The sequence below is a fragment of the Natator depressus genome, chromosome 11, assembly GCF_965152275.1.
Source record: "Natator depressus isolate rNatDep1 chromosome 11, rNatDep2.hap1, whole genome shotgun sequence".
Taxonomy (NCBI): domain Eukaryota; kingdom Metazoa; phylum Chordata; order Testudines; family Cheloniidae; genus Natator; species Natator depressus.
Genome location: NC_134244.1, coordinates 52961795 through 52979720, shown reverse-complemented (window position 1 = coordinate 52979720; position 17926 = coordinate 52961795). Strand labels below are relative to the sequence as shown.

Here is a 17926-nt window from a genome sequence, read left to right as displayed (position 1 = left end):
ACTATGACTCGGAGGAAAGTACTGTCAGTGCTTCAGCAGCTAGGCCTTGAAGGTGCTAGTCCTGGTGGGTACTAATAACCACTCAGACACGAGGCTAAGTCAAACTTTTTACCAGGGCTGGCAGGAAGAGGGAAGGGTTGCAAATGCCCTAGGTGCAGAGGTTTAAACAGCTGCAGTTCAAAGTGAACAAATAGCGATTCTCATTTCGGTCCCTGAGGGCAGCCCAACTGAGAGTCAGGGCTATTCAGGCCTAATGCCTGAGGTGTACTCTCCAGTTGAGTCTCTATTCAAGCAAATAGGAGCTTGCAGGTTTCCAAGCCAGCTTCAATTAGTGGTCTTACTCGGGCTCCTCTACACTGGCTCCCTGCCCCACTACTGTGATTTCCCCATAAGCCCACACAGATTTGCACCAGGCTGTAACATTTGGCAGTCACAGCCTGTTCTACATTCAGTTCTGGGAATTCTTTTCCCAGATTCTGGGGAATCTTTTCAGCACCTCCTGGCTCTCCATGTGACCCCTGCACCCAGATTCTCTGCAGGTCCTGGCTTGCCATGGAGGTGCTGCTTCCTCAACAGAGTCTAGCCCACTTCCTGGTTCGGACCTTTCCCCTTAGCAGGAAGGGGATATGCAGTGGGGAGGGCACTGATGGGATTCGTAGTTCCCTGCTTAGCGGATCCATCACAGCTGCTGGATAAGTGCTGTTCTTGGGACAAATCCTGAAGCTGGTGTACATGTAAACCCCAATAACCAACATAAATCAGCTGCAGACAAGGCCAGCTCATCTTGAGGATGGCTGCTATTGGGTAGATTAGAAATGGGTAAAGTAGCCTAGGGCGCCTATACCTGTTCCACTGTCAGGAGGTGTAGAACTGCTTGTGTAAATGAGCATCCCTACCTGTATCCTGATACAGACACGTGCCACTATAAAATGAGCAATTCACTTGCAATGTATAATGTTAACCAGGGCTACAGTAAGCATGCATCATCCTGATTTACTGCAGAATACATATATTCTTTTGGACTAGGAAACAGATGTTAGTTTTAATAGCGCTAGTATTTCAATGTTCCTGCCAGTAGAGTTAACAAAGTCGCCCATGTACCAAAAAGAAAAGAGTTGCAGGAATCAAAATGAAATAGAAGGTATTTTGCATTAATCACTGGCATCTTTATGCCAGAATATACTGCTATGGTAGTTTTAGATGTAAATTATATGCCACATTCAGAGGGCTCTCTTTTGTATGGAAATGCTACCATTCAAATCAGAAAACTGAGTTTCTGGCCAATGTGTTTTAGTTAAAGCAGTGTAAAATAAATTTTGCCCAGTAATGGAAAAATTGAGGTTTTGCTGTTTTATGAAAAATAAATCAATTTGTGATTGTTTTTTGCAATGTTTTCTGCAAAATTGAAGAAAAGTTTTGCCGGTGAAGACTTAGGGGAGTAAAAATGTTATCTGCATGAAATATCTTTTGCCTGGAGAAAATACATGAAAATTTAAATTTATTCCGAGATGGAATTTCAGCTGTAAAATAATGTGTTCCTAGATAAAGATGACAAGATTTTACCCTTGCCTAAATTAGCACATGCAATCAAATATCATAACTTTTGCTGGCAAAAATAATAACACGTTTATATTTACATATCTCTAGTTCCTGCATCCTAGCCTGTTCAGTTGTATGCCTTGATTCTTGATTGACAACAATTTCTCTTTGTGGCAGATTTATTGCATAATCAGCTAGGCACAGGGCATTAGTCATTTTCATTAAGTACCATTTTCAAGTATCTGAAATTGAATTTTTCTGATACTTTGGTTCCAGAAGCAAATGACCAATGATCAATGTAGCCTAAATATGAATCTTTAATAAACAGAGGTAGTATCAACATGCTCTCCGATTTCTAAAGTAAAGAAGGGCTATCAAAAGTGTGTTGAATAGTGAAGTGTCACTGCATGCTCATGCTGAATAAAATACTCCAGAACCGACTCTATTTTAACAGTATTTTCCTCCTTTTCTTGCATCCTCCTCATCAAAGCTGCATAAAGAGCCTTCTTTTTGCTACACAGAGAAATTGTCCAGCAAATTTTCATTATTCCTTAATATGATGTTGTTGAAAGCAAAGTCCAAACATTTGCCTTCAGAGTGCAGTTCCTTACAAAGGTGTAAGGCACAGTTCACGTTTATCATCCATGTGTCCCTCTTATGATTATGCTATAGTCCCATATAGTAAAGGGAGAAATTAAAATAGAGAAGTCTCCTGTTCCTTCTGGACAAACTACTGCCCTCTCTTTATTCATACCCCTTCTTAAATTATACTTCCACCACAGTGCCTTTCAGTGACAGTCCTCCATGGCCATTGATCCTTTCCATTGCGGCCTTCTCCCTGTTCGTTACACAGGCAAGGACTTTCTCAGTGCCCAATAAATAATAATTAATTTAATGAGGAGGGCTGTATCTACAAAAGTTTGAAAGGGGAAGTCAGGGGCCATCACACTTGTCAATGCCTTTCATTTCTTGGTGGGGTGTCAAATTTCACAGGTAGAAAATTAGTTTGGCAATTAGCATCCTAAATTCATCCATATCCAATAGTGGCAATTTGATACAATGGTTAGTGCTGACCTCAGAGAGATTCAGGAATGGAGCTGTCAGCTTTCAGCTCAGAAGCAAGCTGTGTAGGTATAACTGCATAGGGAAGCTTGTATCAAGCTTACCAGCATCATGCCTGCCTCAAGCTAGTACTAGTCTCCCACATACAATCCAATGGGCTTCTCCACTACATTACCCAACATCACTTGCAACCATGGACTTCCTCCTAAACTAGCTTTTGGCTGACTTTATGTCCTCACAATGTGGTGATTGCAACATCAAAACTCTGGGCTGCTTAAGGGCTTAGTCCAAAATCTCGCTGACTGGTCAGAAATCGCTTCAGCTTGGCAGTTCTGTTAGTTTTTTGCTTTAGCGATCACCCAATTATACCATCCAACAAAAGTAAAATAATTAAATGAAATGCTGGGTGTCAAGCTGCAGCTAGATATAATCATAGGAAGGGAAATAAAATAAGCCTATCAAAAAGTAGAATTCATCAGAAAACATGGCACTGACCCAGAAGATTAGACAGGGACAAAGTAAGCAGTGTTTGCAAAATAGCTGACACTGTAAACTATTTTTAATCTTCTGAAGTATGAGACCATCACTTGAAAAGTGTTGTGGATCCATAGACTGAGTTGAGGATTTCTTATTTCTTCACAAAGCCCATATAATATCAGCTGCCATCTTGGAATTGCACCTTTCCCACAGCTGCTTTTAGAGCTGTTTTTCTTACCGCAGAAGGCATATTTAAACGTTGCGCATGTACTTGATGTGTGCTCTTGGGTAGAGTTTCACCCAGTGAGCCCTGGGAGAGATCATTGACCTTCTCATGGCTTCTTGAACCGGAGGAAAGCAGAGTCAGCCTTTATATTACCACGTTTTCCTCAACACTATAATTAGTAGTACAGAAATGAAATAGATTTATTGATATAGCTATAATTGGAAGTCATAGCCATGATGATAAAATGGTCAAATGATCAAATTACTTAAAATTAGAGACATCCTGAAGTGCCTTGGGGACTGGGAAACTGCTGTACTGGCATGGTCTGCGGTTAGACGCACAGCCATTCAGTAACTTCCTTACACAGCAATAGGCATTCCTCTCAGCCTCAAACAGAGGAAGCGCAGGGAAACCTTGAGAATCCTTCTAAAAGGTCTTGAGACAGATACAGCCACCATTGAAATGGATTGGACCAATTTGATTTTCACTTGGGAGAGAGAAACAAAAGTTGGCCAGTTTGGAGCCTGAAAAATCAAGTATTACAGATCCAGTGCGAGAGAAGAAAAGCATTTGGATAGGATATGAAATATGGGCATTGTAGGACCAATGAAAGTGGAAAAGTGCCATGGCCCAGGACTTTATACGTATGGCACCTTGGCCCTCACACAAAGGATCAAGTCCTGAAGTTTATACTTAGATCTTTCTCAGGCAGAATTCCCATTGACTTCATTGGGAGTTTTGTTCCAGCAAGGACTTCAGGATTGTCTCAATATTTTTTAATAGAGCTGGGTCTCATTTAGCATGTATGTTGCATCAGGAAGCTAAAGCATCTTCATCTATGGCCCCAGCACCCATTCCTTAATCTATCCCTGAATATGCAAAGTGACATTAATACTTTTGTTTTTTATATTACTGAGCAATATTATATATAATGATGCATGATGCAGTGTGTGCGGATGTATATACATAGATTAGATAAGATATCTGTACTAGAACAAAGGTCCCTTTCCTCTATATTTCAGAATTCTCTTAAACTATTCTTGACTTTTTGGGCTTGGTCCCAGTGAAATAGTTGGGAATTTACATGTTTCTCTGGTTTAAAATGTGTAGTAGAATGTTACCATTTACATAGTAAAAGGAATACCATAAATTAAAGAGGACCTACAGTTGATTTCAATAGGAGTTAGGTATCTAGGCGCTTTTGAAAATCTTACTAGGCACCTATCTATATCTTTGGGTCCCTAAACACCTTCAAAAATCTGGCTTCTACATCACTAGGCCATTTATAAAAATGGAACATAGGCTCCTAAGTCACCTGGGCATTTTTGGAAATTTTATGTGTAGTCAGATAGTCCCTATAGCATATCCCTGTTTTTCATCATTTTCTCATGAACTTTATTTTCTCTGGACTTGAAGTCCGAAGGTATACTAACCTATACTCCATTTTTATATGAAAAGTTGGAGAATTTAAGCTCTTTCTGAATTGTTATTACCACAGGGAACATATGGTTCATTGTGTACCATCTGAAATGCAAATAGAGGAGCTGTGTGGAAAAAATCCAGATTACTTCAGCAGTAAATAGTTCCTAGAATGAGTTAGAATTTACTAAAAGGAGCAAGACCTTCCTAAGATGTTTTTTTTTAATGGGGAAGTAAATATTTTAGTCGAGTAAAATGTTCCTATTATATGATAAGAAAGTTTTTATGAAATTGACCATTTTTTTCTTTTTATATGTACATTAGTGCTGTTCAGATTAGGTATACAAGACAGAATTTCTACTTATTGACACTGGCTTAGCTCCTGATTTACACTAGTGTCTGAGGAAATCAGGACTTGTATGTATGTAACTGAACGCAATCTTTTTTCAAGCTATTTTATGTATAATATTTCAGCAAGAAAAGTAAAATGTAAATAATGAGCTTTAGATTAATTGTTTTGTTCACTTAACAGCGAATTCTATAGTTAAGGTTACAAAATCATTTCATTTATAATCCTCTATTTTCACCCTTTCCCTCCTTTGGGGCTGAAGAGTTCCACACATTGTGAACATTTTAGGAAAATTTCAGGAGAATCAATTTTGCCCTTTTTTGAGTAATGGGAGTCTGAAAAGAAAATCTCTATTGAGACCATTGTCTCAGGCACAAACCAAGGAGAGTAATGAGGAGCAGCTTAATCACTGCTCTATTACTTCGACTTCAGTTTGTGCAACAGATCACATGTACTATGTACTCCTTGGAAACTGCACATTCACAAGTTTCCCAGGCATAAGTATTAGTGTGCACAACACCATGTTGGTGGGAGATGCTCTCCCGCCGACATAGCTACTGCCACTCATTGGGGTTGGTTAATTATGTTGTCGGGTGAGAGATCTCCTGTCAACGTAGAGCAGCTACACAGGAGATCTTACAGAGGCACAACTGCATCAGTACAGCTGTGCCACTGTAAGGTCTCTAGTGTAGACATAGCCTCTGTTTGTGTCCAAGCTTCTTCCACCAACACTGTCGCATTGGGCACCCACACGTACACTCTCAATAGTCTGGCAGGTGGTCCCCATCTCTGTGGTGAGTGTGAGGTGGATTGACTTGGAATGGGGTGTAAAAGTTAATGAATGAGAGTGCCAGGAAATTGTGGCAGCATTGTCATGACCTTAACTTTGCAAGATGAGAACTGTGAGGTCGGCATTATGGGATTTAGCCCTGCTGGTAGGCAGGAGATAAAGACTCAGTAGCATCGCTCTGTATCAGAGGCAGGAGGATCAAAAGAGCAGGAAAAGTTTAGAGGACAGTATGGTCACAATCACATACTCAGAAGAGCTACGGCAGCTGCAGGGTTAGACCATTGGCATAGTCCGCAAGCAGAATCCCACTGTTGTTTCTGTAGGCATTACTGAAGCTCATCTGTGTATTGTATGCAGTCACAGGACTATCAGCATGCCTTTGCTGCTGCTGACAAGCATCATGACATCAGTGATGATCATGAGACAAGAGAAGCAAAGGAAACAAACAGCAGTCCTGTGCTTGGGATGCTGCTGCTCTGTCTTTGAACAGTGGAGGCGCTTGCCCTGGGGAAGAATACTGGAGAGAAGTGGGCCTCCTCCTGACTTCTGTGGCTGAGCAGTGACTCAGCTGATTCCTTCTGATTCCCCTCCATATTAATATCTCAGAGGTTCCATGTCCATATGTTTGTCTTGATGCAGAGTTGATATGTCAGATGAATCCCTCCTTTCAAATTCAGCAGTTGCACTCTGTGGACAAACTGCACCCTGGTCTCTGTCTCTATCTCACAATTGCTTCCTTGAGAGCCTGTTCTTACTGTTCAAGTCTGGTTAATTAGACCTGATTTGGCGGCAGCAGCTCTCTAAGGTCCACATACAGAACTGCTTGAGTTGGAAGATGACAAATGTTGGGGAAACCTGGCTGCAGCTCTGAGCTGGCCCTTATTTGGAGAACTGCCCATTTCATTTCCGAATGTGCAGCCACCAGGGGTGAAAGTAACTTCAGGGACTTACCGGTACACAGGGCAGCCAGGGTCCTGGACAAGGTGGCGGGGAGGGGAGCTGCTCTGGGGCCCCGGGGCAGGGCTGGGGCCAGACTCCCCCACCCAGCCCTTCAGAGCTGCCCGGCCTGCGCCGCCCAGGGCTCCAGAGGCGATTTAAAGGGCCCGGGGCTCCGGCCAGTGGCGCGATAGCAGTGGCGGCCGGGAGCCTGGAGCTCCAGGGCCCTGGGGCAGTTGCCCTCCCCCCCACATCAGTGGCCCTGCCGGTACAGTCGGCTGTGTACCGGCTTTCTTACTGGTACACCGGACCGGACCGGCTTACTTTCACCTCTGGCAACGATCTCTGTTACTAATGTGCTTGACTATCTCCATTTTGAGCTCATTCTGCAACTCTTCAATGCACTGAACTCCCACTGAAGTCAGATCAGAAGAGAACCCTGATCATTCTCATGGAGCTGTGTCTCCCTTCTAACATGGTTTACTAATAATAAATATGAGACTTATTAGAATTGGAAGTAGTGGAAAATGAGGGCAATTCCTAGGCTATATGAATGAAGGGATTCAAGAAGGCAGTAGCCAGTTAAAGTGTGGCCTCAATAAACAGGCAAAGACAGTAGACGTCTGTCATCACAAAGCAACAGACCTGCTTCTAATGAGGCTATTCCTCGGGGTGTCCTAGTAATCAGTGTGAGCCTTAGAACCTTAAATACTAGGAAATCGGCAGTCGGTGTTTTGATTGGCTCAGAGGCAGGACACACTGCCACTCAGAAAAGTCAAGATGCTGACTCTCCTGAACCACATGGCAGGTTCAGCTAAATAGGGAGCTATGACCAATACTGTGTGACAGATCATGTGACAAAACCAAACCAAGCCTCAAAAATGTGTCACGAGCTGTTCTGACATGTTTCCTGAGATTGATTGTAACTAGTGAAAAAATATTTTGGATACATTTTTCAGAAGTGCCTAAATAACTAAGGTCTGCTCTACACGACAGACCTATATCAGTATAATTACATTGCTCAGGGGTGTGAAAAGTCCAGGGGTGTGAGTGAAGTAGCTATACCGACGTAACCCTCCCCCCCAATGTAGACAGCACTATGTCAACAAGAGAGCTTCTCCCGCTGACCTAGCTGCTGCCTCTCGGGGAGGTGAATTAACTACGCTGATTGGAGAGCTCTCTCTCGTCGGCTTAGAGCACCTTTGTTAAAGCACTAGGTCGGTGCAGCTGCACCAATGCAGCGTTTTAAGTGTAGATTTGCCCTTAGTCTCTTAAATGCCATTTTCAGAAGTGATTTAGGCACTATTGGAGCCTTAGGCCTTGTGTACACTGGCAAGTTTCTGCACAGGAAAGCAGCTTTCTGCATTGTAACTCCCAAGGTGTACAGGCTGCCAAGCCACTTAGTGCGCAGAAACTGCACAGTTGCAGCGCTGTAAAAAAACCACCCCAAAGAGAGGCATAGAGCTTTCTGCACTGGGGGTACAGCACTGTGGTACCAGTGTAGACACCCTGGTCGATTACAGAGCTGCAATTGGCCTCCGGGAGGTGTCCCACAATGTCTGTTCTTGCCTCTTTGGTCATCGGTTTGAACTCTACGGTTCTGCCCTCAGGTGACCAACCATCATCCTGACCCCGTAAATTCCTTGGGAATTTTGAAAGTCCCCTTCCTGTTTGCTCCATGATGCTTGCAGTGGTCTCAGTGCATCTTTCCAGGTCACCATGCCTGCTCCACGCACCAGGCAATCCCCCGCCTGGAGTAATGCCGAGCTGCTGGACCTCATCAGCATTTCGGGAGAGGAGGCTGTGCAGTCCCAGGTGCATTCCAGCTATAGGACTTATGATACCTGTGGACAGATTTCATGATGCATGACAGAAAGGGGCCATGACTGGGACACACTGCAGTGCAGGATCAAAGCGAAGGAGCTGTGGAACACCTACCACAAGGCGCGGGAGGCAAACCACCACTCCAGTGCTGCGCCCATGAGCTGCCGGTTCTACAAAGAGCTGGACGTGATACTCGGTGGCAACCCCACCTCCACTGCGAAGTCCACTGTGGATACTTCATTGGCTCATGTGCTAGTCGAGAGTGGACCAAGCCAGGAGGAGGAAATCTTGGACAAGGATGTGGAGGGGGAGGGGGACCCAGAGTCAGAGGACAACTCGGAGGTCAGAGATGCATGCAGCCAGGAGCTCTTCCCTACCCCGGAGGAGGGTAGCCAGTCACAGCTGTCGGATCTTGGCAAAGCACAAACAAGAGAGGAGGCTCCTGGTAAGTGGCTTTGATTTCGGGAATCGCTGAAGTGAGTTGTTGGGGGCAGGAGGGTTGCAGAAAGCAGGCTTGTGTCTGTATGACGTGCGTACCACCACATGCCTAGTCTGAGCAGCGGAACAGGGTGTTGATTGACTCCCTCACTTCACGGGAATCTGCCTCAGAGATCTCCATGAAAAAATTAAGAAGATACTGGGAATCTGCTGCTGCAGGTTCTTTGGCAGAGCAGCTGCTCACCATTTTGGGGGTCTTGTGACTCATGTGTGCTTGCCTGAGGTCAGCCAGTTAGTGACAGGTATGTGAATAGTGGCTGTGTTTTAAATCACTGAATCACTGGTCTGCTTCTGTAAAATGTTGCATTTTGTCTTCACAGATATGACCTTGGGAGCCCAGCATCCCTCTTTGTTATCAGCGTCAGAATGGCTGTGCAGAATTTGAAAGCGGCCAAGAAGAACTAAGGAGGAGTTTCTGTGTGAGGTCATAATGCACACTGCGGCTGAAAAACAAGAATAGAAGGAGTGTGAGGACAGCAAGAAGAGGGACCGAAAGGAGAACGTGGCGTGCCAGAACAAAGCCACGGAGCGGCTCTTAAACGTTACTGAGTGCCAAGCGAACGTGCTCCAGGCGCTACTAGCACTGCAAACTGAGGAGCTCCATGCCCGCCCTCCCCTGCAGCCGCTCTCACAACACTCTTTCCTGTGCACCCCCCAGACACCACCAACACACTCTTGTGAACCTCTTGGCTCCAGTCTGTACCCACGGCATTCCATTCCTCTCTCTTCATAGTCCAGCACTGCGGACTCCCACCACCCACTGCACTCAACACCTGTCCCTCTGCAGTTTAGCCCTACTGAAGTACAGTACCTGCTGCACTGTACTCCAAAGCAGAAGGTTGGATATGATCCCTGGACATACACAAATCTTTAACCGTCCCAGGACCCCACCTCCTCCTTGGACCCTCCCTTCCCCCATCCCCCTCAGTGCTGATGTGTTTGTTTGTTTGTCTCTCTCTTCTGGTTGTTGTTGTTTTTTAATAAAAGAATTGCGTTGGTTTGAAAACAAACAGAGCCCTGCAAAGCAACAGGCAATTTTCTTAAACCTTCCTAGTGCATCGTCTGCACCAGTCACAATCACCTCCCAGCATTACAAGCACTGCACTCCCGAGCATAGTAATAAATATTAGTGGCTTTCAGCTTCAGATTGATGCCTCAAGGCATCCCTGATCCTTATGGCCTGACGCTGCGCCCCTCTAATATCCCTGGTCTCTGGCTGTTCAAATTTAGCCTCCAGGCACTGAGCCTTAGTGGTCCAGCCCTGAGTGAAGCTTTCACCCTTCCGTTCACAAATATTATGGAGCGTACAGCACGCAGCTATAAGCATAGGAATATTGTCATCAGCCAGGTCCAGCCTCCCATTTAGGCATCGCCAGCGGGCCTTTAAATGGCCAAAAGCACACTCAACGGTCATTCTGCACTTGCTCAGCCTGTAGTTGAGCTGCTCCTTGCTGCTGTCAAGGTGCCCCATGTATGGCTTTGTAAGCCACGACATTTAGGGGTAGGCAGGGTCTCTGAGGATCACAATGGGCATTTCGACTTCCCCACAGTGATCTTCTGGTCTGGGAAGAAGATCCCTGCTTGCAGCTTCCTGAACAGGCCAGTGCTTCAAAAGATGCTTGCATCATGCACCTTTCCAGACCAGCCTGTGTTAATGTCCATGAAACGCCCACAGTGATCCACAAGCACCTGGAGAACCATAGAGAAATACCCCTTCCGATTAATGTACTCGGTGGCTAGGTGGTCTGGTGCCAGAATTGAAATATGCATGCCATCTATTGCCCCTCTGCAATTAGGGAAGCCCATTTGTGCAAAGCTATCTACAATGTCACACACGTTGCCCAGAGTCACAGTCTTTCGGAGCTGGATGCGATTAATGGCCCTGCACACTTCCGTCAACATGAGTCCAACAGTCGACATTCCCGCTCCAAACTGGTTGATGGACCGATCGGTAGCAGTCTGGAGTAGCCAGCTTCCACAGTGCAATCGCCACGTGCTTCTCGAACTGCAGGGCAGTTCTCATTCTCATGTCCTTGCGCCGCAGGGCTGGTGCGAGATCATCACACAGTCCCATGAATGTGGCTTTTCTCACCCGAAAGTTCTGCAGCCACTGCTCCTCATCCTAGATGTGCATGATGATGTGATTCCACCACTCAGTGCTTGTTTCCCAAGACCAAAAGCGGCGTTCCACTGTGGTGAATGCCATAAGCAATCTCGTGTCGTAACTACTACGCGTGGCGGGATCAATGTTGCACTCCTCTTGCCTTTGTAGTTTAAGGAATAACTCCACTGCCACTCATGATGTGTCAGTCAGAGAGAGCAGCATACTGGTCAACAGTGCGGGATCCATTCCTGCAGACCGAAGAGGCAGAGCGCGCAGTACACAAACCGTTGAAAGATGGCACCAAATGCGGACAGAAGCACAGGGATTGCTGGGATGTGAAGCAATGCATCATGAGGCATTGAGACAGGACCCAGGGTGCTCCGCGACTCCCTCCACCTTCCCACAACTCTTAGTGGCAGAAGAAGAAGAGATGCTCTGTGGGATAGCTGCCCAGAGTGCACCACTCTGAATACCGCTGCAAGTGCCGCAAGTGTGAACATGCTATTGCACAGGCAGCTGACAGTGTGAACAGCGGTTTCCCTTCAGCGCCTCTGAGCAGTGCTGTAACTGCCGGCACTGTAACTCTGCTAGTGTAGACATACTCTTAGTTTCATTGAGAGTCAACGAGACTTTGGCTCCTCGGTCCCTTTTGAAAATGTTATGTCTTGTGCACAGCTTCCTCCCTGACACTGGAAGAGTTAGAGAGACAAGGTGGGTGAGGCAATATCTTTTATCTTTCTATGGATGAATGAGCCACACAGAGCTCTTCTAGGAAAGGTACAATCAGTGTCATAGCTAAATACAAGGTGGAACAGATTGTTTAGCATAAGTAGTTAACACACATTATAAAAGACCATTCGAGGTGAAGTGGCCAGGTAACATCTCTCCAATCACAGGACAAATGAGGGGGTTATAGATTGTTGTAATGAACCATAAATCCAGTATCTTTATTAAGACCACAATTTTTAGCGTCTAGCGAAGTTATGAATTTAAGCTCCCAGACTCATGTTTTGAAGGTGTTGTGCAGGTTTCCTTTGAAGATGAGGACTGAGAGGTCAGATATGGAGTGATCATTCTGTGAAAAGTGTTCACCCACAGGTGATAGGGTGTTTTTTGTCTTCTATCATTTTTTGGTATGAGTTCATTTGAGAGCACAGTTATTGTCTGGTTTTACCCACATAGTTGTTTTTGAAGTGGGGTGGATTAGGTGTGCCACGTTTTGTAATAGGTATATGTAGGACCCATGGATCTTGAAAGGCATCTTGGGGGAGAGTGGGTGTTGATCAATGTAGCAGAGGAGAAAGATTTGTGCATCTGTTGTTATGGCAGGGTCTGATGCTGCTTTGAGTTGGTGGGTCCTGGTCTGTGCATCCTGGAAGAGTTAAAATAGCATCCATCTGTGGTCATGTTAACACTGAATTGCCTATCAGCCATACAACGTACAGATTCAGGAGATACCAGCATGATGCTTTTATAAATGAGAAAAGAATATGTCTGGGTTTGGTTATTTCCTTTATTTTCTGGCTTTAGGATGAGGGAAGCTATAGCATTATCTTTTATGCCAATGTATCTTTAATTATGTCAAAGGTGCCTACAGTCTGGGATAAATATTATAAATGTTTATATATAATCACAAATTGAAATAAATATGTACATATATAATGTGATATATTATGGGTCAGATTCACAGCTGGTCATAGTTCTACAGAGTTCATCGGCACCATGCCAGCTCACGCCAGCTGAGGATCTGCCTGTATGTAATTTATTTTACAGTAGTGCATGCTTTAATTTAGTTTTAGAAGTCCAGTTGTTTGCCTTTTCATTTTTCTTTTGCTTTGTTTCTCTTTCACTTTTTTCCTGGCATTTCATTCCAATCCAAACCCACAAACAGCCCTTCACCAGAATTTTCCAGCTTCATTCCATCAATCTTTATTGTACGGCCATGGAAACCCTCCAAGCCGTCTTTATTTTTGTACTTTATCTAGGATGTCATGAGAAAGCTTTCTTACATTAGCCTGTCTTTAATCTGTTCAGGTGCGTGTGCAACATTGACTGTTCTCAGACCAACTTCAATCCTCTTTGTGCTTCTGATGGGAAATCCTATGATAATGCATGTCAAATCAAAGAAGCATCATGCCAGAAACAGGAGAAAATTGAAGTCATGTCTTTGGGTCGATGTCAAGGTAATGCTCAGAGCAAAATTCATTTCAAATAATGTTTTCAATTTTTGTGCAAAAATAAGAACTAGGGCTGGCTTGCTATTAGGCACTTCTTACATTTTCAGTAGACTCTTCTAATTTACAGTAGAGGATGCGGTCTGGTGGAGAGGGAATTTTGTTGATTACAGGTTTTGAAATACTGGCCCTCATATCTGAGCTGTGGCTGAGCTCTGGTTGGTGCAGCCCTAGAGAGACATATGCAAAGGTGGCTTTAAGCAACTTTTGCAACCTTCCTGCTCCCGCTCCCGGTGCCCCATTCTGGGGCCCTTCAGCCCTAGAACAGGCCCCAGCACAAATTTCTGTAGCATTAAGGCAGCTGTGTATGGCTCATATCTGTAGCCCCAAGAGGCAGTTCCAGCTCCTAAGCATCATGTGGCAAAAGGAACAGCCCAATCACACCCTCTTCCCCCAGCCACACCGTCTGTGCTGGAGGTTAGAAGGGAGGCAGCATTACAGTTCCAAGCCGCATAGGGATTCTCCTGCATATGAGGAATCTTGCTTGACGGCTGCCTTGTGCCACTGGAGCAGCACAAAACAGTCTTAGTGGATCAGAGGCTCTGGCCCAATATCTTTAGTGGAGCCAATGTAATCACCATTGTTTGTTGTGTCATCTGGATCTTCATGATGCCAAAGTCACAGAGCCCAGCCTAATGAATATGGCAACCCTCCTCTTCCCAGGAGAAAGACATATGTCCTTTCAGGAAATAACTCGGTGATTCTTGTTCACCTGGCTGCATTCAAGGTTTAGGATTAGGATTCAGAGGCACCTGGCACTATTTCATGTGTGTGCCAGCATAACCACTGAGTTGATTTTCAAAAAGCCTATTTTGTGCTCAAGATAAAAATGGGGAAAATATGGTTTTAAATAGTCTCTGTAAATAAAATGGCCATTGAGTCACAGGATCCTTAATAGCTCCCCCGCCCTCCTCTGCTTCTGAACTATAAATCCTAAACACATCTATTTACAGAGCCCTATTAAACCTGCATATTAAACACATTCTATTTATATTCCTGTGAAATATTTATTTAAAATGAACCCTCCTTTCCTGCTCACCATTTTCAGATTAGATTATCACCAGGTCCGGATTATTTAAAACAATGAGGAAATCACACCTCACTGTAACTGGATCTTTTTAGATCCAGTCAGACATTGTTAGACAAATGTTATTCCTGGAACGGCAGCTTTGTGTCTCAGCATGGGGTGAATCAGTCCAAAGACCCTGATCCTGCAATTGACACGTTGCAGTCAGATCCTTGCTCCCATACACAGCTTCCTTGAAGTCAGTGGAGCTCTGCATAGGTGCAGGGATCTACTTGCATACACTCTGAGACTTACAGGATTGGCCTCTCTTTTACAAAAGCAGCAGGAAACGTCAAAGCAACACATTGTATTTCTTTTAACACAGATAACACAACTACCACCACAAAGTCTGAAGATGGACATTATGCAAGAACGGATTATGCAGGTAAGATTCCTATTATAATATCAGTAATATGAGAAGTACAATTGGCAAAATCTTTGGGGAGAGAACAGTTTCCCCTATGTTTGCAAAACTGTAAGTATCGTAATCTTTAATTTTTTTTTACTTATTTGGGGGGTGGGGGGTAATCTGAAAACTGCCTCTCTTTTTATCAAATGTCTCATCATCACTAATGTACAAACACTCTGGGGCAAAAAAAAAAAAAAAAAAAAAAAAAAAAAAAGCCTGTATTGACAGTGAGACTAGTTAACATTGCAGAATGCTTGCCCCAGCAGCAAGTATTGGTGGAAATCAGTACAGCTTTCACACTGAACCAAATGTTGCAAATTGTTGTCAGAACACGTGAATATGATTAAGTGAAAACCAATAGTTTTGTATAGCTCCTCCCTAAAATACAATAGATGCTGCGTCATCAGATGCTGCTAGAATTGATATTATCTCTGTGTTTGAATGTAAAGTTAATAAGGTATTTATAATAGATTTTAAAAAATGATAAATGGCTTTAATTTATTTATACGCTCCAGTAAAAATTAATGGCTACGTAGCATGATATAACATTTTAAATTAAAAACATGTAAATGTTATGTAGGGTTTATCGAATTTTGTTTTGGGTGAACATCTTTCTTTTTCAAATCTTCTTACTAGGAGGATTAATTTATGAGTGGCTTTTGTGCAAATATTCACAGCTTGACGTTAGAACTGTGAATAGAAGCATTTGGAGTGTTCCTGTTAAAAATGTGGCAAGCAATGTATAATTGCTTAAGCTTGTGTTGCTTTTATATTGTGAAAATAGATCTTTACAAGGGAGTACTGTTGAGCTACAAAGCTCTGAATGCCAGGTTTACCCCCACTGATATGCTGTGCAGTGAAGATGAAATACAGTTTATCTCTTAGCGGTTTATAATTTTTACTAGTAAAATTTTGTAAAACTTTTTATTAAGGCGAAGTTACAATAAAATGTTAAAACTATATTGTACATTACTTATTCAAGATCAGATTAATAGGCAGAACCTGGCCAAAGATTCTTGCTTACTGGCTGGGAAGCACTCCTCCTCTGCATACGCTAAAAAAGTTGACAACATTTCAAACTATCTACCCTCTTTTTGGTGCTTCCCTTGGGCATGTACTTGGTATGAAAGCTTTTCCATAATAAGGAGAATCTATATGTTACTATACCACAATTCCATAGGAGGATAGTTCACATTTTTTCAGTTGTGTGCAATACAAAATCTAGCAACTAACTATAAAAAATAAATTAATTTGTCATTTGTTAGAAATTTAGATCCTTTACTGGCTCATTAAGTAAGCAGGTCGGAGGATCTCTAGGAAGCTGGCATTTTGTCAAAAGATGAATCTCTTTAATAATTTTCTTTCAAAGCCGTCTAATTCCTGAACCCAACCACCAGATGTGCATGTATGTACCCTTTTCCCTGCAACTCTTCCAACAGAGCGCCTCCCTAATAGCAAAAAAGATGATGGATCTTAACTGGAGTCAAATTAAATATTTCATTAAAAAAAATTCTTTGAGTAATACAAACTGAAGATGTGTATCATCTAGCCCATACAGAGAGACACTCATTAGATCAATTTCTTTATCCAAATTCCTCTCTCACCTTTTCATCTGTATTGTTTTCTGATCAACATCTTTTTCAGTCAAAATTGTATATATCTTAGAAATTAAATCTTTTGTTCCAGCTTGCTCCTGGAACTCCTCAAAAGTGGTTAAGGGTCTAGATAAAATCTGACTTGTTAATATTGAAAATATGGGCTCTTTATATTATTTACACTACTACAAATCTCTTGGTATGTTTTCAAACCTGCACCCTAGAACAGCTGTCCAAATTGAATAATCTCAGCTCTTACCCACAACAAATAGTCACTTTGATATTTCCTAGGGATAAAGTCCTGATGATTAATAAAAGTAGCTAAGGAAGAGGGCCTCGGTGACAGCAATTTAGAAAATTGGTCCAAAGCTACTTGGAATGTATGTTAGAAAGTGTTCACTGTTCATTAGTTACCAATTGGTAATCTAGGGTGAGGATGCATACTGGGTGGTTATTCTACATGGACAGTAAGCCACACAGTTAGAAAATGTTTATTCCATTCCAGTTTTAAAAGTGATGTATTGAGATTTAAAAAATATACTGGGCCAGATTATGGCACAATGAGCTTGAGGAGCACTGGTTAGTAACCGTAGAACCTAAACAACATGAAGGGAGGACACAGTGGGTTCACTTTGGTAAAGAAGGAGCCAAAATGCACCATGCCCCATATTTTTTCCTTTCTCAAGGAGCTTTTCCAAGAAGGACGGGGGCAGAGGTGATAAAAGGAAAACTCTACAGAGTCATCCCCAAAAGCTTTGATTGATGCAAGCTTTCCCCTCTACGTTGGCAATTGGTTTTCTTAAGACACAGGCAAGGCTGAGGTTGAATCTTGTGATAGGTTGGGGAGAAGCGGAGCTGGGCTAAAATGATTTCTTTTCAATTAGAAATAAGGACAAGCAATATCGTTGTGTTAAATCCTCTATTTTCCTTGCTTGAGACCTGAAGAGAGCGGTGGAGGCTCTCAGGTGAGAATTAAGGCCTGTGTCTCCTTTTAAAATGGTGCGCTAGCCTATCCAAGTCTGCTAGCCTCTAGTAATTTAGCTTTAGCATGGCAGTGAACCACATGACCTGGTGTCTGAACAAAAGAAGTGCACTTAAGTAAAAACCAGCTCAGCTGTAACAACAAGGGAAAGAGATGGAGGAAAGAGAGGCTGAGGATTAGGAAGAGGGGAAAAATAGCAGTGGCAGCAAGGGAGAGGGCCATTCAAGAGGAGGTGGGTTGTGGGTATAGGTCATTGGGGGGGCGGATGGGAGGGAGGACCACAGAATATACCATGGAATCAGAAATAGAAGGGAGACCAATGGCTAGATGTTGGTCAGGAAAGTCATGATAATTTCCCTTTGGGGAGCACAGAAATGGAGTAGTAGTCCTGAGAAGAAAATCAATAGCAGCAACAA

At 43.3% G+C, this 17926-nt stretch overlaps 1 protein-coding gene across 2 annotated transcripts in view; it reads left to right on the top strand.

The window, feature by feature from the left end:
• The window catches only part of TMEFF2 (transmembrane protein with EGF like and two follistatin like domains 2), a 175314-nt gene that overhangs the window by 114445 nt on the left and 42943 nt on the right, over nucleotides 1–17926 (top strand). For both annotated transcript variants that reach the window (XM_074967793.1, XM_074967794.1), the window contains exons 6-7: nucleotides 13259–13407; nucleotides 14850–14909. In XM_074967793.1, coding sequence (XP_074823894.1) covers nucleotides 13259–13407; nucleotides 14850–14909 — 209 coding nt within the window. The remainder of the gene's footprint in view (nucleotides 1–13258; nucleotides 13408–14849; nucleotides 14910–17926) is intronic.